The 26,049-nt window shown below is 37.0% G+C and overlaps 1 protein-coding gene across 1 annotated transcript; it reads left to right on the top strand.

Annotated features, from left to right (window-relative positions):
* Positions 1-432: 432 nt before the first annotated feature.
* Positions 433-14,091, top strand: LOC115420345 (SLAM family member 9-like). The gene is made up of 3 exons (XM_030135580.1): positions 433-2,217; positions 3,417-3,420; positions 14,079-14,091. The coding sequence occupies exon 1, from the start codon at positions 614-616 to the stop codon at positions 1,631-1,633; it is 1,020 nt and encodes a 339-aa protein (XP_029991440.1). The 5' UTR covers positions 433-613; the 3' UTR covers positions 1,634-2,217; positions 3,417-3,420; positions 14,079-14,091.
* Positions 14,092-26,049: the final 11,958 nt, after the last annotated feature.

Here is a 26,049-nt window from a genome sequence, read left to right as displayed (position 1 = left end):
AGGGACAGTACACATTAATGAACATTTCTGTAAATGTGCCAGTATTAGCAAAAAGGCTGTTTTTCAACTGTTGTCCCTGGGTAAGATGTAGACCACAGGGAAATGTTTTAAAATGCAGAATTCCATTTTTTTTTTTTTTTTTTAACTTTCCTTTAAATTGTATTCTCGACATTTAGTTAGTCGGAGGTTATTATTCATTGCACCAATATTAGGTTATAACATCATTTTAACCACAATTGTTTGCCATGTTTGCTACTTTTAAAAGAAGTAAGAATGATGCTGTGACATAATCATGTGAGCAGAAGAACGTGACTCTGCATCATTCTGTGAAACCTTTTATAGTACTCTTTAGAGAACTGAAAGTAGACTGTTGCCTAATAGAGTTTCCTTCCTAATGAACATTCATTTCCCTTAAAAGTGTTAAACTGTCATGTATGTGCTAGTTGTGCTCTTGGTCGTAAAGATAACGACGTCTGGGTTTGTCAACCAAGAACGAGACAAGGAACTTTGAATGTAATTTATTCAATTGAAATGAAAATAAGGATAAGAATACAGGAATAGCTTATGATTTAAGTGTCTTCAACAGATACAAGTTGGTCTTCATTGGTATATTATGGCTTGTTTTGTTCCATCACTTGGATTCATCGTTCTGTTGGGTTTTGTGACCACCTCAGCAGCCTACAGAGACACTTGTGACCTCTACGCCACTGTGGGACAGAATCTAACTCTACCTTTTGTTTATGAGAGACTGGAAAGCAGAGATAACTTGCAATGGATTCACAATAACAAGTTCATTTTCAAAAGACACCAGGGCAGAGTGACTTTTGGAAAACCAGATGACGTTTCTGTGACTGGATCTCTTTTGCTGAAGACCCTGAAATCCTCAAGTGCAGGACTATACCAAGCAGATGTCTCCTATCCGAATGGCACTTTAGCTAAAACATGGACAGGATATCTCTGTTTGATGGACAAGGTAACGAAGCCTTACCTCAGTTTTGTATGTGACTATAAGTCTGGTGTTGTGACTCTAAACTGTCATGTAGCTAAACCACAGGACGTGATGTTTTCATGGACTTTGGATGAAAGGCCATTTAGTGAAACCAGATCAACAGGGAGCATAACTCTGTCACTCTTCAAAGAGTGGGGGGGCTTTACATGTGCTGCAGCAAACAAAGTCAGTAAGGAGAAGAGTGACATTGTCCGTCCAATGTGTAAGAAGCCGTCACCATCACCCCCTCCATTGCTATGTTTTACTTCTAAAGCTGTGGTGGCTGTGCTAGCAGGAGGAGTAAGTGTGATTCTGCTTCTGCTCTTCATTATCATCATCACACTGTGCTGCTGCTACAGACGCAACAAAACCACCAAAAGCAAGGGGACGGGGCAGCTCAGGATGCTTTCCCTGACCCCGCGATCTGCCGACCCCGTCAGCTCAGACTACGAGACGATGCATGCGAGTGAACCTTCTCCACTTCCGAGCCCCACGTCTTCACCGGGACCCACTTACCAGAATGTTTCTCCTCCTGAATCCCAGACCGAAAACAGACCTGCACACCTATCCACACCCGCTGTTGGACAACAACCTTCACCTGTACCCAAACCGAGGACAAAGAGACCCCTAACACCAGATGTCTGAAATATCGGAGGGAAACATACAAAAAGGCTTAAAAAGGTTTAATGGCGTACAGCTGAACCAGAATCATGTGGGTTATAGGAGAATAAATCTGGACTTAAGGACCAGGAAGATGTTCATTCTGATCTTTAAATGTTACTCAAAATCTTGTAGTTTTTTTTCTTTCATTATCCTTTAACCCAAAGAACCAGGGTATTGGAATTGGTCATGTCTGTGTGTAACCAATGTAATACACAACCTGAAACACTGATCATTATAAAACTTGGTATGTATATTGACAGAGTTAATATCTAGAAGTGATGATATTTTGATGCATTTAATGTTACGAATTTACAAAACTGAGAGACTGTAAGAGATGGGTATATTTCTCCTGTAGGTTCGTTTAACTACAGGATAGTTTACCTTTATTCTTGTAAATATTAAGTAATAACTTTACATCACAACAACAAAAACACAGCTATTTTTTTGCAATATTTGACTTTCCTCTATGACTGAGTGAGTACAGTCTTCATGTGTTTCAGAACTGCAATTTAATTTAGCACATTTGTGTATATTTGCATGTAATTACTACTAATTAATCACAAGTTGTTTTTTTCTGCATCATAATCACACTATGTGTCTACTGTATAAACTGTATTTGTTGTTTGGAATAAATAAACCTGTCAAAATTAATCTTCTATGCAATATTTGTTAGGAAAGCTATAAAAAGAAGCGTATCTGTGTCAAACACAGCCTTTGGTTCTAGCTATTTACATGTCAGCATTCTTCCACTAAAATTTGCTTGCTTGCAAGAAGTTATTAAAGGGGGAAAAATCAATAGAGGAATGGCTTAGCCAAGGCAAATATCTATTATCACCAATGGGTAAATGGTAATCCACACATGAAAGTGTTTGCTGTCTCGTCTAATGCTGTGTGACAGCCGCATAATGGAATCCCCCTGAGCGTTATCGCCTAAAACTTACAAGCCAATGTCATCTTTTGTCAGGCCCTGCTCCACTCCTGCGCTCTTTACATGGCTGAAATTTTAGTCCAGCCAGCAGGGATTTGGCAGTAAAGCTGGTATCTGCTCCTGGAACAATGCCATTTGTCTTTCTTGAGAAACACTGAGACTAAGCTGGCAGCACGCCACGTCACTTCTCTTCACTGTGACAGATACGGCAACACTCGTCACAACACAATATCCATAGGCACACTGTATCTTCATGTACAGTACACACACAAAGGAAAGTGTACATTTCATGACACGACTTAATGAAACACATCTTATATGCCTGAACCAGATCTGCCCTGGAAATGGAAGGGAAATACCTCTGAAATGTATTTAATCAGTGGCTCTTGGAGTCTAGAGAATATCCCCTTTTGATCTCTGAGTGTGTGTGTCCAGGAAAAGGGTCAATTACACATGGAAAGTATTTATACTTATGTCAGTTCATTCCTGTTGCAGTTCTCTTATTGGCATAGACTTCCATGTCTGGGGAAAGTACAAATCAAATCAGAAAATCGGAGGTCAGCCGGTGCTGTAGCCTTTTTCATCAGATTTGTCTGAAATCACAGAGATTATTATGACCTATTAGCATTCCTGAGTTCTTTTCCAGTTAAGGATTTAGAGCAGGAAACTTAGTGCATTATTTGTTTAAAAAGCAGTGAAAAAGTAATTACATTTTAATGCCGTTGGAAAAAAAAAGCTCTTAAAAAGTAATCATTTGTTGAAAACAGGGACAGGGGTTTGGTTGTGGTCATACTAAACACATCGAATGGTTAAAATGGTTTTAAAAACTCTCTTCAGATGTGTCATTAAGAATCAAATTCACATTTACACCAGTCCTATTTATTTTTTTCTGTATACCTCACACTTTTTTTCACACGGCACATGCAGTTTATGAACTGGCTCTGTACAGTCTGCGGCTGTCTGCAACACGCAAAATCAATTTCACAAATTTGCTGAAGAATCAGGCGGCAGTGATTTTTAATGGTGGCAAAATTCTTTCCAGACCTCAGCGAGATTTAGCACCTCACAGACGTCTGGGACCCGAGTATTGCACTGTGAGCAGGGTTTTTCTGAAGAACGGCTGCCTCTTAACCCATTCATTAAACGACCTGAAAGGAAACCTGCTTTTTCACCTGATGCAAAATACAGAGACTGTCAATATGTTAAGCTTATCTGTGAAGGCAAAAGTTCTTAGCGTCGCAACTATTAGGCTGTTTTCAAACCAGTGATTCATTATAGGTCAGTGATTCATTAAATGTCAGAATATTAAGAAACAAAATTTAACTTACCTCTTAAGTAAGTGGTGGTAAGTGGTGTTGCCTTGCATTAACCTCTGGTCATTCAGTAACAACCCATTTTCAGACAATTCAAAAAAGTCTTCATTTTCAACATCAGAAGACGAATGGAGTTAAAATCACAACTGGATGCTGGTTATTGTGTGGAAATTAATGAAATTATCATTGTAAATGTATAACTGTTTACATCCGTTGCATGGACAAAACTACTGGGACACACTGAATTCTGTTTCACTGCTAACATGGGGTTGTGTTATATAGGGCTGGGTATCATGGCCACTTTCCATAATCGATTTGATTTTGATTCATAAAGTTCTGAATTGATTAATCACGATTCGATTCGATCCGATCCGATCCAATATCGATTCAATTCAGTATTAATTAATTGATTCAGATTAATTTAGTGATACCAAAGTACAATTTTGAGTTGTAACCTGATTATTTGACTACCGCAGTCATGCAACACATCAATACTGGTATCATATTGATATTAGAAAGGAAATAAATATGACATTTCAGCAGTAAGTGGGGGGGCTCTCCGTGATTGTTGGTCGGAGCGGGGCTGGGGGGTGGGGTGGGGTGCGCGCGCTCTGTGATTGCTGGTCAGGGAGCGGACATTGTCGCTTTACTATTCCTCTAACTCCATACTCAGCCATAGGTGATAGTATGGATCTGAGTTATTATTCCAAGAACGACCGGCTTCCACGACTCACCTTGGAGAACCTCCGGGCAGCAAGTTCCTTCACACTGCGGGTTCGAGTTTGAGGCCGGGAGTACCTCCAGTGGAGGGGTTTTCCCCACCCTTCATCCGCGTCTTTTCCGTACCAGAGCCGTCGTGAGCAAGACCAAGGGGTTCACAAGATGGAGCCGCCCGCACTTCCGCATACTTCCGGTCCTGCTCTGATAAACCGATCTCATCCACTATTAATCAATTATGCAAATTAAAATGAAATTGATCTAAGATCGATCAAATCGATTGTTTTACACAGCCCTAGTGCTATAAGACAATATGACAAATGTCACGTTGTAATTTTCACTGCAGTAAATTTGCCATCTAAAACACTGACAAAATGCTTTAGAGTTTTTTACTCAGCAGTTTTTGTCATTATAATATGATGTAATATACCATTATATCCTCAAAATCGAGTTTTTGGGTTATAATGTTTTTACCTCAAATGCCACCGCTGGATATCCTCTGCATGAACGTGATAACATATTCAGTTGGATTTCTTCTCTTTTGATTACCAACATAGGGGACCCCAAGTGGAAGAACCCTGTTGATTTCAACTTCTCAATGAGTTTCTTTTAAGCTTAAAGTTTTCATCTGTTTTTATGTATTTATTTATTGTTTTTTTTTTCATGCCTATACTTTTTATTGCTTCTCCTGCACCCTGCTGTAATGCTTTTAATGTTTTATGTAAAGCACTTTGAATTGTCTTGTGCATGAAATGTGCTATATAAATAAACCTGCCTATTATGAGTCATCCAAATGGGGGTGCTTTAGTTGAAAATCAGTTTTTTGGACATAAATCAAGCAATAGGCCAATTGAGATCAAATTTGGTTCATATTGACAGTTTCACAAATGTCCCTTTTCTCGCTACCATCCAGAGTCTCTGTGATTTATCGCCTCACAGGTTTTCCCAGGATCATCTCTGGACCTGCTGCTGTGGTCCTGCCTCTCTCCTGCCTTCATCGTCATCACTCACTTATCCATATAGTTATGATAGTGTATAGTTCTGTAGATGTTCTAGTTCAGTTATCTGTGCATCAACTGCATTCATGTGTCTCCCCCTACTTCCCCCCTTCTCCCCCTCTCCCCCAATCTCTCTCTATCTCTATCGCTCTCTCTTTTCTCCTCCTTTACTCTTCTCTTTAACCCCAGCTGATCAAGGCAGACGTCCATCCTCCAGGAGTCTGAGTCTGCCCGAGGTTTCTGCTGTTAAAGGGAAGTTTTTCCTCGCCACTGTCACTAGTCACAAGTGTTTGCTCCTGAAGGATTCTGTTGGGTTTCTGTAAATTGGCTTAGAGTCTAGTTTTAACTCTATATGTAAAGTGTCATGAGATAACTTTTGTTATGATTTGGTGCTATATAAATAAAATTTGATTTGATTTGATTTGATTTCAGAGTTCATATGGTGTCATTTTCATTCACTAGGTGGAGAAAAATTGATTTTGGGGATATATCCTTTCTCTCGGCCCCCGACAGCATAAGCCTTGTTATTTAATGTTACATTTTACAGGTTTCTGAAATATTTAGTAACTGCCTGATAGACAGCTTGACAATAGTTATGATTAATAGAATGTAAAATGACTTTGTTATGCAGTGCTTGATGAAATTTATTACTTTATAGTCAGTAATCTAGCATTTAGCATTTGCTCAGCTCTGAATCTTCAGATTCCTGTGTAGCTCCACCCTTTTTGTCCAAATATAGTTGGCTCCAAAAAGACAACATAACAAGGCAAACTTCAACAGTTCTGGTTCTGGTTGCTATAAACATGACCCACAAACTGATAAAGCTGAACCTATGCTGTCTGTTTATTTCTATATGTTTTATTTATATGAATGTACAAGGTGTATACATAATAATTTACATTAATCTTGTCATTTTGGGCTGAAAAATGACACTGACTTGACTTGGATTGGTTTGCATGTACCTACCATTTATCATCATCATCATCATCATCATCATCATCATCATCATCCAGTTGTGTTTTAATAGATCGTGTATAATTTGAGACTGTTTTCATGTTTGTATCTATCATATGACTGAAATGTAATTAGATTCTTCACAGTTCAAAAAGTGTTTAATATGTGTTGTATCAGATGTGTTAAACACCCATTACCTCGTCAACTTTTTTATTAACACAGTAACAGTTAGTCAAATTTACACATTACAGCAGGTTCAAAGAACTTATCTCTGAGCAAATTCCAATGGGAACTACTCCTTTTAATTTACTAATGGGTTAATCCCCATTTGGTAAACATGATTTTTTTTTAAAAATATGTTTTAGGCTACTACCAACAGCTGGTGCTCTTGGAGATGGGATTCATTTTAATTAATGGGTTTATGCATTTAGTTGAGCATGTTACTCTATGGAATAAACAAACCAGATACAAAGATGTATAGTATAGCACTCCTTGTGACCAACAGTAATTACAGTAGTACTTGAAGTCCCAGGAAAAGATTAGAGTGATATGAGGAGGAGATTTTCAAGTGTCTTCGCAGACACTTGGAATAGTAATACATAAACACTACAGCTCTCTGACAAGACCTTTCGTCTCTAAAGAGCCATATGTGTTGATTACATAAATCTTCACAAATGTCCTCTGAGATGTAGGTCATCTGACATTTCAGATGACAAAAAGGGTAAACAAAAATTTGTATGTAAACACATCCTGTATTTGGAAACTCTGAATTCTTTGTCGACTGTAACACAAGTACAGCTCTCTGAGTCTCTGTTTATGAAAGGATTTTTTTTTACTGGATTTCCTGAGCAGAGAAATTTCTCAGTCCATGTCTCACACTCCTGCCAAATATTCCATTCTTGTCTACTTTGACATGGTGGGAGAGGCTGATTACATGAGAATCCATAACAAATCAGGATCTCAGATCTGCTAGAAAATATTGCTGGAATTTACTGAATTTTAATCTGGATTTTTTTTTTTAGGAGCAAACTTTTAAACTTTTATGTTTTTTAAAACAAAATTAGTTTGAAAGGTTGAATTTTTTCCTTTTTTTACGTTCATTTTTTTGCTATTGTTTTCAAGTCTGGTTTCTCACAATAAAAGTTGTACAAGTGGTGTCAGACACAACTAACCCCGCCCCTCACATGAATTTCACCCATTATGAGTAAATGTGAAGATTTAAAAAAAAAAAAAAAGAATAATTGAAAATGTGAACTTTGACCTACCTATCCCAAAATGTAAGGACATCTATTCTGGGTCACTGGCAATCTATAAACCCAATTTAGTATGAAATGAACCAATTGTTTTGCTGCTGAAGTGTTAACAAACAAAGAAACAAACAAAGACTCCCTTGACTCCCCTTTGGGGGGAGGGATAATAAGGTTTGAGACATGGGTTTACTGATGTCATGAATGAGGAAATTAAGCATATTTGACTGTGGTTGTATGTGGCGATATCATGTTTTTGAAAGCATGATTATCACCTTAAAAGCAATTCAGCAGTAACCTCATGAGAAATCATTTGATTCAGGTCCAAATATGTTTTTTGTAAAAGTTTGGAATGCACATACAGGTCACTTTGATACCATATCATGTGTCCAGGAAATTGGATTCAGCGATTATACAGGAAGAATGGATGGACAGAATCAATGTTCAATCTATCTAATCTGCAGCGCCAAGAACAAATATTCCCATAATTTCATTGTAATGCCTCAGCAGCTGTTCTGAGCCAAGGGGGCTGGCGTGTGAAAAGAGAAAAGACTGAAAAAACAACAGGCCTTTGTCAGCAGACTTCGACAGGATCACTGCTGCCATTTGTAGTCAGTGAAGGAATGTGACAGCACCAAGGTCTACAGACATGATACAGAACTTCAACACCAACAGATACTATACTTAAAAGTCTTCCAGTGGAGAAAACACACAGCTGTAATGGGGTATGGTATATTTACTGGTGATACATACAGTGGGATTAGAAATATAACAGCCAGAATTTAGGATATTAATGCTTAAGAAATGCAATACTCTCATGCATCCCACTTCAACTTGCTCTTTTAACCAATAATGGTGCACTTGGATGGAAACACGATCCTCCTCACCTCAGTGTTTTCACAAATAATAAAGACAGAGGCTCTGCTGCTGGGGATTTAATCTTATTTAAACCCTATTTACTGGGCCACCAATTGACAGAGCAAAATACATAGAAATATTGCAACATGTGGAATCAGAGTCAGACTTTCAATTTTTCAATCAGCTGGTGATGTTTTTTCTAAGCCTTTGATTTTAATGTTTGACTAATCTGAATATTAGTGTTTTCTGTAGCTGAATAGTCAAGTGGCATTTGGCCTCATTTTCCACTAAACTCAAGTTTTATATGAAGCATAGAGAGGGGGGAAACTAAATGCTTCACATTCATTCTGGAATCCTGAAAGTTTCTGGATCTCTCTCAAGGTGATCCAGTGAAAATTATCCAATAAGGACAAAAAATAAAAAACAATTCTGACTGGCTGACGGCACCAAAATTATAACTCTGTAATCCTCCAATGACAGCACAGGTTCTTGTTACCTGCTCAGCATTTTTTTTCCTTCTTCTCTTCTTCTTGTTATTGTGATTTTTTCCACTATATAATCCCTCTATTATTCCCTCTATTACCACATACATATTCATTTATCTAATCCATTTGTCTGGCACAATCAGGAAGTGAACCTATTCAACACAGAAATTAATCAAATACAATTAAAAACAACTTCAATACCTGTTGACATGACCCGACAAGGATTAAATCATAATTCTTTCTATGGACCAGCTCAGTATATACATAGATGCTGCAGTTGTGTAGCATCTCTGGGCAAAAAATCCATAAAGAGATTTCAGATATTTGTAGTTCAAGTCATCTGAGACTCTGTCTGACTGTTCCCAGGTGTTTTCAGAAAGGAAGGGGAGTTAAATACATGATTGACAGCTGTAACTACCCATCATTGATCAAATTCTGTCTGAAGAGATCTGCTTTACTTTGTGTTGCAACATGGAAGCTTGGAAAAGCATCTTCTTTTTTCTACAGCAGCATCATATTCACCTGTCTATATATTTAGTCTTTAATTGGACTGAGAGGAGAAAGCTACAGAGGGAACGTTTGTATTTAGACATTCTGATGTTTTCTCCTCCTGATTTCAGCTCCTGCAGCTTTAAGTAGAGGCTTGAAAGGAGTGTGATGAATTTTCCCATCCACAGTATTAGTATGTATTAGTTTTTTGAAAGCAAAAATATCTATAATTAACTCAAAACAATAAAAACTGCTTCCATAAATGCAGTTGGCAGTATGTCAGATGGGGGCCAGACCAGTAAAATAACAGCGTAACAGCCTACAGATAATGAGAACTCCGAATTTTTCCTCTTCATTTTAAAGCTAAACAGTAAAATTAAATTATTGCAAACAATCCTTTCACAAAAAAATGTGAATAACCTGAAAAACCTGAAATTTCATAAGAAAAAAAAGTGAAATTTAACAATGTTATTCCTCGGCTTATCATTTTTACGTGTGCATTTCAACTTACAGCTCTACAAAGACATAAAACATTAAATAACAGGCAAAACATCGTAAAAAAAAATAAAAAATTAAAAAAAATTGAGTTTGGAACTATAATGAGTTTGACACCCTTGACTGGGTGAAATTTTTGCACTTGGCAAATTCATCCTGTTGGCCAGAGTGGAACTTTTGGCAGGCCTATTTTGGCCCGTGGGCCTTACGTTTGACACCGCTGTTCTGAGACATTTACACATATTCAGACTTGTCTGCTATTCTTGTACAGTGCAACAATACCATTTTCATTTTATTGTATTATTATATTTTCTTTTTATTGTATTGCATCATGATTTTTTATTGTCATTGACCAAAGTATTTCCATTTAATCTTACACTTTTGCTTGTCTAATATTTTAGAAGGAAATATATTTAATCCATTACATTCATTCAGTACAACATTAAAAAGCTCCAACATGTATTTGTTAGTGACATAAACATTAAGAGAATAATCTGGTGTAATAGTGCACAGCCCCTTTACCAGAGCTACTACTGAGTATAATAAGTAGACCCCACTTTTACTTTTGAAGGAGATGTGACTCAGTTGAACATTTGCACAAAACAGGATGGTTAATCTTGTCATGCCTGTTTTTTTTGTTTTTTTTTACTCCCGTCTGGCGTATCTCAGTACTCATCTCCATTTTGGGTACAGCAGTGAATTCCAGGTAAGGCTCCCATGCAGCAGATGAGTCTAAACAAACATTCCAGCAGAATCAGCTGTAGACAAAGGAAAGGAGGTAAACTCCAGTCCACAAATGCTGTAAAGCAGGCCTATCATTTCCACTACAGCCACAGCTCTATAATAAAAATGCTTCCATCAGCCAAATTACCCATCCATGGTCTTGCACCTGTTATAAATCAGATGGAAGAAAAATTCCACCTCCTGCTGTAATAAGCATCTTGTGCATTCATACAAAGATCAAACATTCCTTTAACATTTTTGAAGATGTATATAGTGCAAGGGTGCCAACACAAAATTACAACTTGGCAAAAAGAGAGAGAAAGCGAGGGGGGTAAAAAAAAAAACAAAACAAAAAAAAAAAAACCTGCTGCTTATGATGTGCATTTTACAAAATAAGAGTGTTTGCTTTGACATGTGGGGCAAAATCATTTAAGATGAAATTTCCAGATTGCTATGATGCCATTTGAGGAACACCCAGAAGAGATAATTTGGATAGTTTGAAGCCTTTGTCTTGATCTACGGGCCTATCTCCTCTCAGAGAAAAGGATCCCTGAAGTCCTATTGTGTGTGGGGATTCATGCAAGGATAACAGCCTGTTAGTGAAGGGCCACGGGACAATAGCTGAAGATGAGAGAGGTGTAAAGGTGCGACACAGGACTAACAACAGACAGTTTTGCTTTGGCTATGGCGTGTCTATCTGGCAAAGCATCAACACAAGCCTCTCTGTGTGGCCTCGGTTTCTTCAAAGGCACTTTTCAAGGAGATTTTCCACCATCAGGCTACTTCGAAAAGTTCTTTATCACTAAAATAGATAAGACGCTTGGAACAAATGTGTTTGCAGGTTATTTATTGCTGCCATAGAGACTAAGTAGTTGAATGATTTCCAGAAAAAAAAGTCCTAAAAGCATCCGTTTTTGAAGCGGAGCATGGGCCATTTATAACAAGCCATCTCTGAAGTGTATTTTTAACTGTCTTTGTAGTCCATAATAATGAGAGAGGGTAATCAAGACAAGTATTAGCCAGTGAAATAATAGTAGATGGTAATAGTCTATACACTAAGTGACAGTTAACCCTTTAAATTTCCCTCATAGAAATACTCTGAAATTCAAATGTTCAACCTTAGTGTGTTATTGGAGGACACAATGAGACTTTATTACTTATATGAAAATTTTCAACCTTTTATTGTTATATAGAAAATCAAGGTTAATGAAGTTACCATATTTGGTTCCTTACCCCTAAATAAAAAAAATAAATAAATAAAAAAAAAAAAAAAGAAAATCCAAGAAGTATATATCAAAAATACAAGAAAAACACATGTAAGGTGAAAGGAACATGTATTTTAGAACATTAGAACATCACTTTTAGAACATTACAACAACTGAAGTGCTGATCCACACACCTGTCAACATACACGTTACACTGGAGAAAATCAAAATCATACCAAGCGTATTTTTCTCATTTCTAGTCAAAATATCTCATCACACTTAACCCACAGAGACCCAAACAGCCTCCGGAGACACAAACCATCTACAGATATAAAATGTTTAATATCTGTTGATCCACTAATCCTATCAATCCATGTAAATAATTGGTGTAAAATGCAGTTCGTCATCTTTTCATGGTCATCAGATATGACCCATTTGGACGTTCAGAGGCTCCACAGTGAACATGGAAACACCGTCATCTTCTACAACATTGATTCACTAATAAAACCCATGGATTTTGATAAATGACAGTGGATGGAGATGCTTGTTTTTACATTCAGTTAGCAATAGCTTTGCTGAAAAAGTCACTTTTTCTTCATTTTTCTCTGTTATAGATAGATAGATAGATAGATAGATAGATAGATAGATAGATAGATAGATAGATAGATAGATAGATAGATAGATAGATAGATAGATAGATAGATAGATAGATAGATAGATAGATATGGTCCACATTAAAAAGCAAACAGATAAATACAAACACAATAAAAAAACAAAAAAAAACTCTATACTTTCAAGAGGCTGTCATACCAGTGTTTCCAGAACAGAGATGTGTAACATACCGCACTATATGCAAGATTTGTCAGCAATAAAATTACAGTATTTTCTGAGTGATTCAGGCAACACATAAATTTAAACATCAGATTTCTCAGCACGCAATGAATTTACATGATTAGACATAAACAATTCACTGGCACTAATCTATCTGGGCTTTTTCAATATGAGTCTTAGAGTATCATTGTATGCCACTGTCAGTCTGTGGAAGCTGGGCTTTTTATAGTTCACCCACAGATGTGCTGTGTACAGAGGGGTGCAGTACGCTCTAAACAGAGTCAGTTTCACCTGGACAGAACAAGATGACAATTTCCATGACAGTATGTTTGCTTGTGTGTACCGTTTCGGTACACACCTGTTCGGTTCGGTACACAGCTGTACCGAAGCGGCACAGTATGTTGAGAAAAAGAAAAAGGAACGAAAGACGTTTGATGTGGAACTTTAAATCTGCGCAAGTTCCACATGGACATATTGAAGGGACACATTGACCCGAAATACGAAATAGCCGACGATATAAGGTAAAAAAAAAAAAAAAAGATGTGAACCTGGAAAGAAGAGACTGGAGACCCTCTGCCATCATTACAGTCCTGTGCTCTCACGCACGCTGTATATCAGAGGAATAGATCCTGGAGTTGGACGTTGAAAGTATATAAAGTTTCACTTTCGTTTCACGCCAGCATTAGTTACGTTACTTATGGACCCCTCCACCCCCCAACCCCCCGGCTCCAACCAAAAAAACCCCAAAAACATCCCCCCAACAAATCACACCCTGCATGCACGTGCACACATACACAAAGTGGCCTAAACAGTTTTTTATCTGTTCTAAAATAAATAATTTGGTTAATTTTTTGTTGTCAAAGTTGCTCTTCAGTTTGTTTAAAGAGAATGCCAGTTTGTCCTCTTGTTAATGTTGCACTTCATGTGGAATTTTTTTGGTATCTTTATGCAGATTGTGAACTGACAGAACTGTGATTAGATTTTTGTTGTTTGTTCAAAACTACCTGTCAGGGAAAAGTGCAATACTAATGTTTAAAATACATTTAGTAATATTAATAATTTATTTTATTTTCTATTTGATTTACAGCAGCAGAATTATATTCCTGTTTTTCTATATTCTATTGTGTCCAAAAATTGGGGGAAAAATTTTCAAAAATTCATAAATGTATTAAAGACATTTTGAGGGGTTTTCTTTCTTCCCGTACTGAACCGAAAAAAAAAACAAACCGTGGCTTTCAAAACTGAAAACATACCGAACTGAAAACTTTGTGTACTGTTATAGGCCTAGCGTACAACATCTGGTACTGATGATACATGTCCTCGTCATCTGGCAGCTGATCTGTAAAGATGTGACCCAGGTACTTGACAGTATTGCATACGTTCAAGATATTTCCAGTTAACTTAAAGTCAGGAAACTTCAAAGATCTGTCCTCCTTGGTCCGACAAATCATAATTACACTTTTAGCCGAGTTGTACTTCATATCATGCAGTTCCCCGTACACAGAACACACATTTAAGAGCTGCTGGAGACCGGCTGAACTAGAGCTGAACACCACCAGGTCATCTGCATACATTAAATGATTGATTATGGCACCTCCAACCATACATCCAGTTCTGCACATATTCAACTGCTTGGACAGGTCATTCATATAAAAATTAAAAAGAGCAGGGGATAGTAAACTGCCCTGTCTTACACCATTACCAATCTGAAAAGGAGCAGATACACAGTTGTCCCATTTGACCTGCATAGTCTGGTGGGCATACCAGTAGGAAAGACATCTGATCAAATATTTAGGGACATTTGCTTGACATAATTTTTGAAACAATGTTCTGTGATTCACATAATATCATCATAAGCCTTAGACGCATATAAAAAGCATATTAAAACTGCAGAATTTTTATTTTTGTACTTGGTCAGTAATTCTTTTCATGAAAAGATACACATATCAGTGCCATGATTTGCTTTGAAGCCAAACTGATTGTCTGTCGCAATGATAAACTTATCAAGCCGAGTCAAGAGAATACATTTTGATATAAATAACTTCAAATTTATTTGTTTTCATGAACATCAACATGATCTGTGAATTAAATATAGGAAAATGCATGATTTACACCAAAAAAATGCAAAATACAGAGGATAATATTATGTATAAAAAAAGGTGCTAAATCACTTACGAAAACTAGAAATAGAGAAAAAAATAATTTGGGAATTGCCACAAAAGTAGCACTGGGTCTTTATGGGTTAAAATTAGACATAATCACATAAAGAGTAACTTTGCAGTGACAAATAACTTATTCTTAGACAATTGATCTTGAAAATCTTATTTCAAGAAATCTTACCAGATAATTTTCACTTGTTCCATTAGCCAATTTTTTTTTTGCTTGAATAAAGCAAAAAAAAAAAATTAAAAAAAAATCTTGAATTAAGCAAAAAAAAATCTGCCAATGGAACAAGTGAAATTTATCTTTTGAAAGATTTCTTGAAATAAGATTTTTCAAGATCTATTGTCTAAAAATAAGTTCTTATATCTCACTGAAAAGTTACTCTTTAGGTGATTATGTCTTATTTTAAGCGTACTAGAAATGAGAAAAATACACTTGGTAAGATTTAGATTTTTGCAGTGTATCCCTTTGAACATCATTCCTTACATTAGTACCATTACTTCATGGTACCTAACAAAGCAGATACATTCACTGTTCATGCAGAGGTGGACCTTACAGACCCTGCAGACCACAATGGACCTGAGATTGTTGACTCACTGTCCTCACTATAACTGTTGCTGTCACTGTCTTGTGATGTATGCAGAAATTACCAAAAATAGTCACTTGCCCGATAAAGGGTTAAAAAGGAAGAGCAGGAACTTCTAGTAGTACAAATCCATTATGCAAGGGTTAATACTTCACCAAGCATGACTGCCCAATTAGAGTACATTTAATTGTATGTCTGACAAGTTTTCTGAACCAATTAATCAGAGACACATTTGACAGACAGTCTGGTCTAAAGGGTCACTGATGCTGCTCCTTGTGCCAATAAATGTGTCACAAGCAGCTGGGAGGTGCACGTTGTTGAGCTGTGGTACCATATGGAGTGCTAAAACCAAATTACACAATCCTTCTGCCATCATGGCATATGAAAACCCATGAATCTTTCTCATAAGACACACTGTATTTCATTAAACGCACCGACTGGGATGTTCACGGATCAGTAGAAACAATGGCTCCAGTCAAAGGCATGCGGCTTGAATTTGAGGTTGCTTTGAAAAAGATTTAGGGACTTTTCAGTACAGAAGGTGGTTACACGGTTAATTTTGAGAGTGCCAGTCAGAGAAATAAATTAACATGAAGAATTTATGTGTCTTTGAAAGTTTCGTGCACTGGTTTAATTTACTGCAAGCTTATAGAACATGGTATTTCTCAGAGCAGTCAGTACTTCACTTAGTCATTCACACATGCAAAAAGGCAGGAGACATGGTATGCACAGGAGTGTACCACGGGCTTAGATCCAGTCTCCACCTTTGGTTTTATTTAATCTACAACAGACCTCTGTGTTTAGCCAGCTGTGATCCAAACACGAAGCCAGACTTCTCTATTGTAATTAGCTGTAAAACATGTTTTTAAGTATGGGTTTAGCTGATTTTGTTTAGTCTGAAATGAACTGCAGTTTTGTCCCATTTTTCTCAGATGTAGAAGTTGTTTCTACATCCTTCAATGTTCTTGACGAACATTAAACCCACATATCCCAGATTCATGTAATGAATCTGTGAACACATGCACAATCTGTATTATTAAAATACATTCAGCTCTTTTTATTGTCTTTTACAGAGGGGATTCTTCTGAGGATGTACAGAATTCAGTTTGATGAATGTACCATTATATATAAGCATCTTTTTATTGCTATACTGTATATCCGAGGTGTCAAACTCATTTTAGTTCAGGGGCCACATTCAGCCCAATTTGATCTCCAGTTGGCCAAACCAGTGAAATAATAACATAATAACCCATAAATAATGATAAGCACCAACTTTTTGTCTTTGTTTTACAACAATAGAAAACATTAAATTATGAAAATATTTACATTTATAAACTGTCCGAACAAAAAAGATGTGAATAACGTGAAAAAACTAAAATCTCTTAAGAAAAATAAGTGCAATTTTAATAATAATATGGCTCAACAATGTTTTTGTGTGTTTAGAATTTAGAACTAAACTATGAATAATTTCTTCAATATTATGTGTCAGCATATTACTATTAAAAACTTACAGATCAGAGTGGATTTACAAATGCAGAAAACATTTAGTAACAGGAAGAATAATGTTAATATTACACTTAATTTTCATTTTGTCCACATTTCATTATTAAAGGGATATAATTCTATTATTTGACTTTCAATCATATTGGTCTGTATGTGGCCCCTGAACAAAAATGAGTTCAACATCCTTGATTGTTAATATCAGTGTAATTTTTGCACTTTACAAATTCATGCATGGGCTGAATTGGAACCTTAGGATCCACCTGTTTGTCACCTCTGCTATATTGTGGAAAAAATTATTAGACCACCCGTGTTTTCTTGTTCATTTTAATGCCTGGTACAACTAAAGGTACATTTGTGTGGACAAATATAATGAAAACAACAAAAATAGCTCATATGAGTTTAAATTCAGAGCTGATATCCAGCCATTTTCCATGTTTTCTTGATAATAACTAAAATCACTTAAGTTCTTACATCAATAGCTATGGCATTGTACTGCCAAAAACAGTGCTTTCAGGCATTCCATGTTTTCTTTTCTGTCTGTTTTAGTCACATAATACACACAGGAGTTAGTACTTAATTGCATAACCATTGTTTTTGATGACTTTTGATGGTCTAATAATTTTTTCCGCAACTGTATGATCCACATGGTAAAGGCTTGGTTGGATAAAAAGCTTGTAACTGTTATTGTGCCGGTCCACTAAAGTGGCTTTGTCTGTGTTTGAGTAGCATTACCACGAGGCAGAATGGGATAAGTACCCTTCATGTAAAACTATCACACTAGCAGTGTGTGCATGTGTGTTAGATTGTGGCCATATTTCCCTGTGTGTGTTGCACACAGACAGGAAGACAACACAACAGTGGCGCTTAGACTAGCTCTTAATTAACACAGGTAGACAAAGAGGGTGGAGATGTTTTGGGGGGAAGGACATTGTTGGGGTTTGAGGGCCTTTGAAGGCTGAATAGCTGGACGATCGCTGTGCTTTCTTGTGGTTTAAATATGATCACACCCTCAGACAAAAAATAAAGCCTGATTGATAACTGCAGCACAACTGATAGTATGTGCAACCAGTTGTGTGTCTGGGAATGTCTCATGTTCTCGTTCATAGATTGTATCTTCCTTTGACAGAGGGGGGAGTAGTCTCAATGTCTCTTGGGTACAAGAAATAAGAACCTGTTATTTAGTCAGGCGCAGAAAAAGTGTTGCTTTTGAGAGGAGAGCACCTTCGGAGGAGTGATTGATGTGAGTTAACCCTGTCAAATGTAGGGTTATGGATCAGTGCAAAATGGGTCATGAATCACTTCCAAATGCTCTCACCTACCACGGATATGTCAGACTCTCTTCTACATTCACTGCTTCCATGAATCTCCCAATGTCTTTTTATTCACACCACTGTCTAAACTTTATAAGGTTTCTTGTACAAGTGGCAAATAAAGCAGCTGTTTGCTTACTTTACACATGTTAAAGACAACAGTGCCCTCCAAAGCTCAAATGTATAAACGCTTATGTGGATAGTTTAAGATGAAAGTACTGAGATGCTACGAACATCAGAGAAATAGGAGGTCTAATGCAGTTAACTTTTATCAAAACTATTTTCACTCCTCTAGGCTCTTTGGATGTGCTTCTGATGGTTTTGTTTTCAGTGCATCCCTTGCAGCATAAAAAAGTCTGTTTTTCTCCAACAGAAAAACAATTGGGTATGGAAAAACTGACATAACGTATTCTGAGCTACCTTGACAAAAATTCCCTCATGACCGCTAACATCTTTTTCATAAGCTTTGCAAACTTTTCCACTGCACACATACAGCTTCACATTGCTTTTTACATACAGTTTAAAATGAAAATGGACAAAAAGTAGGATTGTTTTTTTTTACCGTATCATCATATGACATGGTATGTGACTGGGCTGTACTGTATATACCTCATGGGCCTCTTGGGAAATGCTTGAGAACAAAGGCAACATTCTATCAAGAGGTTTAATATACCCTAGTGACGTGAGCCACAACAGTGTGTAAAAATCTAAAAGCTTATATGATTGGAGTGTTAAGCTGTTAAAAATAATTAGCTTTTTTCCCCCTCCCCTGTTATCGAGTGTCTTGCCTGCGTGTTTCGCTCACAAAAGGCTGCCCTAAGCTCACGTCTAAAGCTGTCTGGCCTTTGCCTCATTCACTCAAACTATGCTGACATGGGGCAACATTTTCCAGGCTGCTTAACAGCCTTTCATTTTACAATGGGAAAGTATTTTCCACAACAAAAACTCTGCCACCGGTCATAATTGTGTGCATTTCCTAAATTACTGCCAGGAGGCTTTTACTACTGTTTTGCTCTGTTTGCTGTGAGGATTACCGTTTTGAGTACTTTCACATGAAATAATGGCTCTGAAATACGTCTTGTCAAATGCTGTCTTACGTTATAGTGCATGGTGTGTTAAAAATATCCCAGAACACTCATGAAAATCTTACTTGAGTGAGTATCATGGATCAAACAATGCAAGTCCATTTTTCACCACACCACATGTGCGTATGGGGTATTGGCACATACTTGTGGGCCCAGGGGGTCCAACACTTACCCCCCACCCCCTTCATACCTCCTCCAGTTGGACCATGCCCGTCTCTGACAACATACCAACCAGCCATGTGCAGTGAAAAGGTGGTCAGCCCTGGACCGAGGCTGCAGTCCCCCACACATCGTATGCAGCTGTTACAAAATGGACACTCTAGACATGTAACACCATACCTAAAAATGACCTCATTCAGTCTCAGCCAGTTAAAGTCAAAGCTGATATGATTTTCCTCAAAACGCAAGCGGCCTGGCTGACAGGACAGTTGATAATGCCCGTAAGGCAAAGCGCCAGCAGCTCCTTTCCCTTACACCACCGACAGGCCAGTTGGCAGTGGAGATAACTGTGTAATCGTGTGAGGTTTTCATGGATTTTGAAGCAGACATGGTGCATCAAAAGATGAAACTGATACTGTTCAAGGACAACTGTTACATTATAGCCTATGTGTGTGGGAGGGAGTTATGTATGTATGGACGGGATGTACAAGGCATTGAAACAACCTTTTACTGCAAAAGCATTTACAGTAAGAACATAACAATGACTTCAGCCAGAAAATCAGAGGATGTTTCTATTTACTATCATACATACAGTGTTACTGATGCAACGCTGGCAATAAAACTCATCCAACTCCAGGTGAATCACTTCAAAATGCATGAAAACAGCTTCCAGTGACAACATTAACTCACAAAAATCACAGACTGTATAAGAAATATTTTATATGAAGAACTCCTCCAAGGGTAGGGGTGAAAAAACTGAAAGAAGTGGATTTTTTTGCCAACTATTACTCATACATGAGCCTGACCAGACAACTCCACCAACATAAGGTGATGTTTTTTAATACTTTACCGCCACCTACTGGTCAATAACAAATGTACACTATAGTGATTTAAAGCTGCATTGAAAGAAGTCCTCCATCCACTCAGTAGGTTTCAGTTATTTCATTGGGTGGGGGGACACATTAAGTAAGGGTCTGGATGAAATACTTCCTTTCAGACATTATTGGGCTTTTTTTGCAACAATCTGTGCCTTTTCTGCCTCAGTTTAAGGTGGAAATGTCTTCAATGTCATATGTGTGTAAAGCAAAACACATAACTCAGTGTAGATGTCCATATGACACTGTTTTACATTAATGATAAATTCATTTCAATTGACTCATAGAGACTTAAAACTGATAATCTTGTTGAAACACATATTTGTTGCTCTTATGTGTTTCAACAACCTTTTGGCTGAAGTTTAACTCTTTGTACACGTTCACATATGTGTGTTTTGAAGTTTAAAGACAGGTTAAAACATGCATCAAATCTGTTGTCCATGTTTAAGTATATGTAAAAGATTGTGTGATGTATTTTGGAGGAGGAGCATTTTTTTTTTATAGAGGTGTAAAGGGTAGGGGCGATATTGAAGGGGGGTGTACCCTCTGCAATCATCCTAAAATCTGTTCCAGTGACTACACTAATTAAACTACTGCGACACATTTCAAATGTAAAGTAACTATAATTAATTTTCAAAATCATTTTTACAGTTAGTCTGACTAATTAATTACTCTGTGTCTTATAAGAATATAGAGGGCAAATTATACATACAGACACACACTTTTCCACACCACAACAACAAAAAATAATTGATGTGTTTGCAGACTATAAAGAGAGCATATATAATTTATTTCGTTCTTATCCAATACAGTCAGCACCACAGAGATAAATGTCAAAGTACTTTTAGTTTTGCTGCAGTTAGCTCCCCATATACAGCCCCCATCAACCCAAAGGATCCAAACCCAGTCCCGTAGGGCAGTGGTTCCCAACCTTTTTTGACTTGTGACCCCATTTTAACATCACAACTTTCTGGTAACCCTAGACATTCAAAATGGTGACATTTTTTTTGTTTGCAAAAATTAATTTGGTTTTAATCATGTAATAGTTTGCTATACTATGTTGGAAATAAACATTAATTTTAGATGACATTTAGGATATGTAATGTATATTATTATGGACGGAGGAAGAAAAGCCAGGTTGAGATTATTGCACAAAGTGAGAATTTTATTTTCCTGGGTCAGTCAATCCAGCATGGATTTACAAGGGTGCAAGTTAATACTGAACAAACAGTAACTCAAACTATAAATTATGAAAGAGCTGCGGCATCTTAAACAGTGGACAATGAACATTTGAATGATAAACATTATCACAGTGCTTCAGTTTCAGCGTCAGAGTCTTTCTCAACTCACCATATATTTATTAGTTGTTTTTTTTTTGTTGTTTTTTTTTTATATATCAACTACTGGAAATTTTAGGCGACCCCATTTGAAATCCAGGCGACCCCACGTGGGGTCCCAACCCCAAGGTTGAAAAACACTGCCTTAGGGGCACCTTTTTTTGTTACATTTCCTCTCACTTCCTTTGCACCTACTGTGGTGACAGCTAGTGAAACTTAACTGCCAGCAAAAGGCCTTTTTAAATCTGCACAAAGTGTAAAATCAGTCCTGGAGTGCTCATATGAAGCTATTTGTATTGCTCACATTGTATCATCTGTATAATGTTTACATCTTCATTTATAAGCAGTCACATTGTTGCCCATAAAGTTGTAATAATTTTGTTTCCAGACACGGTCCTATTTCTATTCCTATTTAGACACATCAGCAATCACCTTTGACCAGATGCAGTGATTACATAGTCCCAGTTACACATTATCTATCAAAATAAATCACATTGTCACAATTATTTAATGAGATGAGGTGCACATATTTTATTACAACTTTGTGGGCAACAATGTATTATATGCATTATAGTTCTAGGTTGACTTTATGATTGAGCTATTTAATAAAATGTAAGTCTTGTTGGATACACTAGGGGACACTGTTTGTTTAGTTTCAAGACAATTCAAGACAATGTGTTTCATTGTGTGGTAAAACCAGACTTCTAATCCTTTCAATGTTGAGATGAAATGTGCTGAAGTTTTATCAGTTTGCATTTCATAACTTGATTTATTCACTGGTAAGTATGATAAATTCAATAATGAGTACTTACACTGTACATTTCACTGTCAGATATAATGTTACACTAACATACTTGTCTATAAAACAGTAACATTTTTGCAGCTCAGTTAATTTTGTTGGACAGCATCATTAAAGTTTAGCACTTCATAAGCGTAAGTATTAAATTATGCAAAAGATCAAGTCATATTTGAGGTGAGCTGTTTTCACTCTGCAAGCGTGAACCAGTTGGATCGTGATTTTTTGGAGCAGGTTACAGCTGCAGATTGCACAGGAATGTCAGTCCTGTTACCTCAAAGCAGACTGTGCTTCATGGTAAACATCAATCATTAGTCTCTTTTATGAGGATTCTCAGTGCAGGTTCGTGTTTTTCAGCTCCGTCATTAACGCTGTCTGGTTTATGCTTACAGCAAACAGGCAAAGGATGTTTTTTTTTCAAACTTGTCCACAGTTCACAGTGCCTGAAAGGATCTCATCACAGCTTGGTTTCACTGGAAAACTGCTGTGATGCTGTGTTTAATTCTCTCTGAATATGTTAGATTGGATTTTAGCAACCAAGGCAGGCTTTTGGCAAGCAATCAAAGCAGACCTTTAAGGACCATAATGTCTGTTTTCATTTAATATACTAATCTTTATGTAATGAACTCTGTTGAAGTGACTTATACATAAAGTTTTATTTTTCCTCAAGTACCTGCACCTATATTATTGAGTCATTCTGGTGACATAATTCCTCGAAAACTGTACTTTCCACCTCTTGGTAAAGGCTTGTAAAGCTTTCTGAGAACTTACATCATTCTTTGATTTGACATAACAGTTTGATGACTCATCGGCCAGTTGACAACTTCAGCTGTTTCCAGACCTCGGGAATATTTAGTTCTTCAGTGAGAACTAGATTAAAAGGTATTTGCTCTGTTTATGTGTCCCCTAAGTGGAACTGAACTCCAGAAACGCATGTTGTGGAAATGCAACCTGCACCACTAAGTGAAGCCACATGGACTCAGAATCTGGAAAGCTCAAGCACCCAGCCAGTGGTGACCTGCTGCCCTTTTTTATTATCCAATTGGCCTCACTGCAGCGGAGAGAAACTCTGCCATGGTGATAACAGGCACTTGAACAACACATTCAGAAATTCCGCTCAGAAAACATACTCTTGACCAATTTAATTTGTCGTTGTACAATACTCACTGCAGATTGTGTTAAAGTTTTCAATATGATGAATGAAAATAACTTGACAGTTAACTGATAAGCAAGTTTTTATTATTACTCATCTTTAAAAAGCATTAGTAGAGTAGCAAGACATACAGTATTGGCATGATTAGTAATCATAGCACCAGAATCAATCATTCATTTCTTTTACAAAGGCTGCATACATACTGTAGGTACATATGATTCTTAAAAACATCTTTGGATAAAGCTTGGCAAACAAGCACACTGTTTCTCTATTCACTACCAATGCCCATTCAATATTTAACACACTGTTTACAGTTCAAGTATGAATATTAAAAATACACATATATCATAAGTTACAAATCTTAACTGTTATTACAAAACACAAACAGGATTACATTTCTACAAAATTTATGGCACATAGTGCATCAAGTATTCTTTAAATTTCTGATACAGACCTCATAGTACAATTGGCCATCATAAAATGAACGATAGCCAAAGGATTTCTAGCTGCTCATTGACGTTTTTATTCATTTTCAGCCATTCTTTAAATCAAAAGAAGCTGCATTGTCTGAGAAGAAAAAAAAAGATGAATCTGCATCTATCTTCTAACTTTGGTTAAAGCTTAACATCTGGGTGCATGCTAGGTTGCTGAATATACTGAGCTGAAGTTACAGTCAGCGTTAACGTCATTTACTGGTTAAAGACACTTTTCTTCATGCAGTGTTTAATCTGAAATACCTGGCAACCTTGCAGCTAACCTTTCAGGTACATTACATGTAAGATGATATATATTTTAATGGAAAATGCTACATTATGGAAAGACGAAGTTAAACCCTGTCTGTTAGAGCAAGCTGAAGCAAGTATTATTCCCCAAAGCCAGTGTTTTCCTTCTCAAAATCAGAGGTAATTCCAGTAGTTCAAAAGCACCATTCAGAAGATCCTCATTTCAGGTTAGTGGTTACACAGGACAAGAAGTAGACTAACACCTTTATGAGCAAAGCAGACGAAAGACACAACAAATCAGACAATGGCTTCTCTGCTGATAGTAGTCACTGTACCTTAAAACACAGAACATATCTACGAGTCCTGACAGAATAAATACGGTCAGACATAAATATAGTGTATTACAACACATAGCTCAGTTGAGTATGGGTGTTTGTGAGAGGTAGGGGTTGCAGGTATGGAAGGTGTGAGGAGAAACGTCACACCTGATACTGTGTCGTGGTATCAGAGTTGAGAACTTAATTTGTGAACTTCAAGAAAGAAACTTAAAAAAACCCAATCCTCTTATGTTTACATGAAACTCAACCGCCCAGAAATCTTCAAATATCTGATCGATTTCCTCACAGCGCTGTTTTGTCTCAGCTGGATGTCAGTCAGATAAAAGCAGAGCAGACAGACACAACAAAAACTAACATTATCTGCAGTTGTTCAAAGTCGGCTAATGCACATAGATTGACCTCTGACATAAGGCAGGTCTGGAAGGATATCAGTAGTTACATTTCTAGGTTACTCTTTCCATACGTTTAAAGCCTTAAATTTGTGTCAGGCCAACACAAATCCAGTGTAGCTCACTAAGTAGTAACAACATGAAAAAAAATACTGCTTTCTTTATAAGCCTAAATTGTTTTGATAAGGCAATAATGCACAACATTTTTGGCCTCCACCCCTCTCTGGTTATTCAATTGTCCTGTCTGTTTTGTGTTCACTTCTTATTTTAACCCATAAAGACCCAATGCTACTTTTGTGGCAGTTCCCAAATGAATTTTTCCTCTACTTTTAACCTTTGTCAAGTGATTTATCACCATTTGTTGTAATATTATGCTCGATCTTTTATATTTTTGAGTGAAAATCAGGTATCTTCCTATATTTAATTTATTGATCATGTTTATGTTCATAAAAGTTCTGATTAAAGTTGAGGGTTATTATATCAAAAATAGAGAAAAGTGAAGAAAAAGTGATGTTTGCAGTAAAATATATCATTAACTGAACATAAAACAAGTGTCTCCATCCACTGTCATTGATCAAACTCCATGGGTTTTACTGGTGATTGACAGTGTTTCCACCTTCACTACGGAACCTCTGAACGTCCAAATGGGTCATATCTGATGACCGTGAAAAGATGGAAAAACTGCATTTTACACCATTTATTTACATGTATTGACAGAATTAGCAGATCAACCAAACAG

The sequence above is a fragment of the Sphaeramia orbicularis genome, chromosome 6 (genome assembly GCF_902148855.1).
Source record: "Sphaeramia orbicularis chromosome 6, fSphaOr1.1, whole genome shotgun sequence".
Classification (NCBI taxonomy): Eukaryota; Metazoa; Chordata; class Actinopteri; order Kurtiformes; family Apogonidae; genus Sphaeramia; species Sphaeramia orbicularis.
This window is presented reverse-complemented; position numbering and strand designations above follow the sequence as displayed.

Bases quoted from the DNA above. Each gene is read 5' to 3' on its own strand.
- LOC115420345 (XM_030135580.1), top strand. From the start codon at position 614: ATGGCTTGTTTTGTTCCATCACTTGGATTCATCGTTCTGTTGGGTTTT.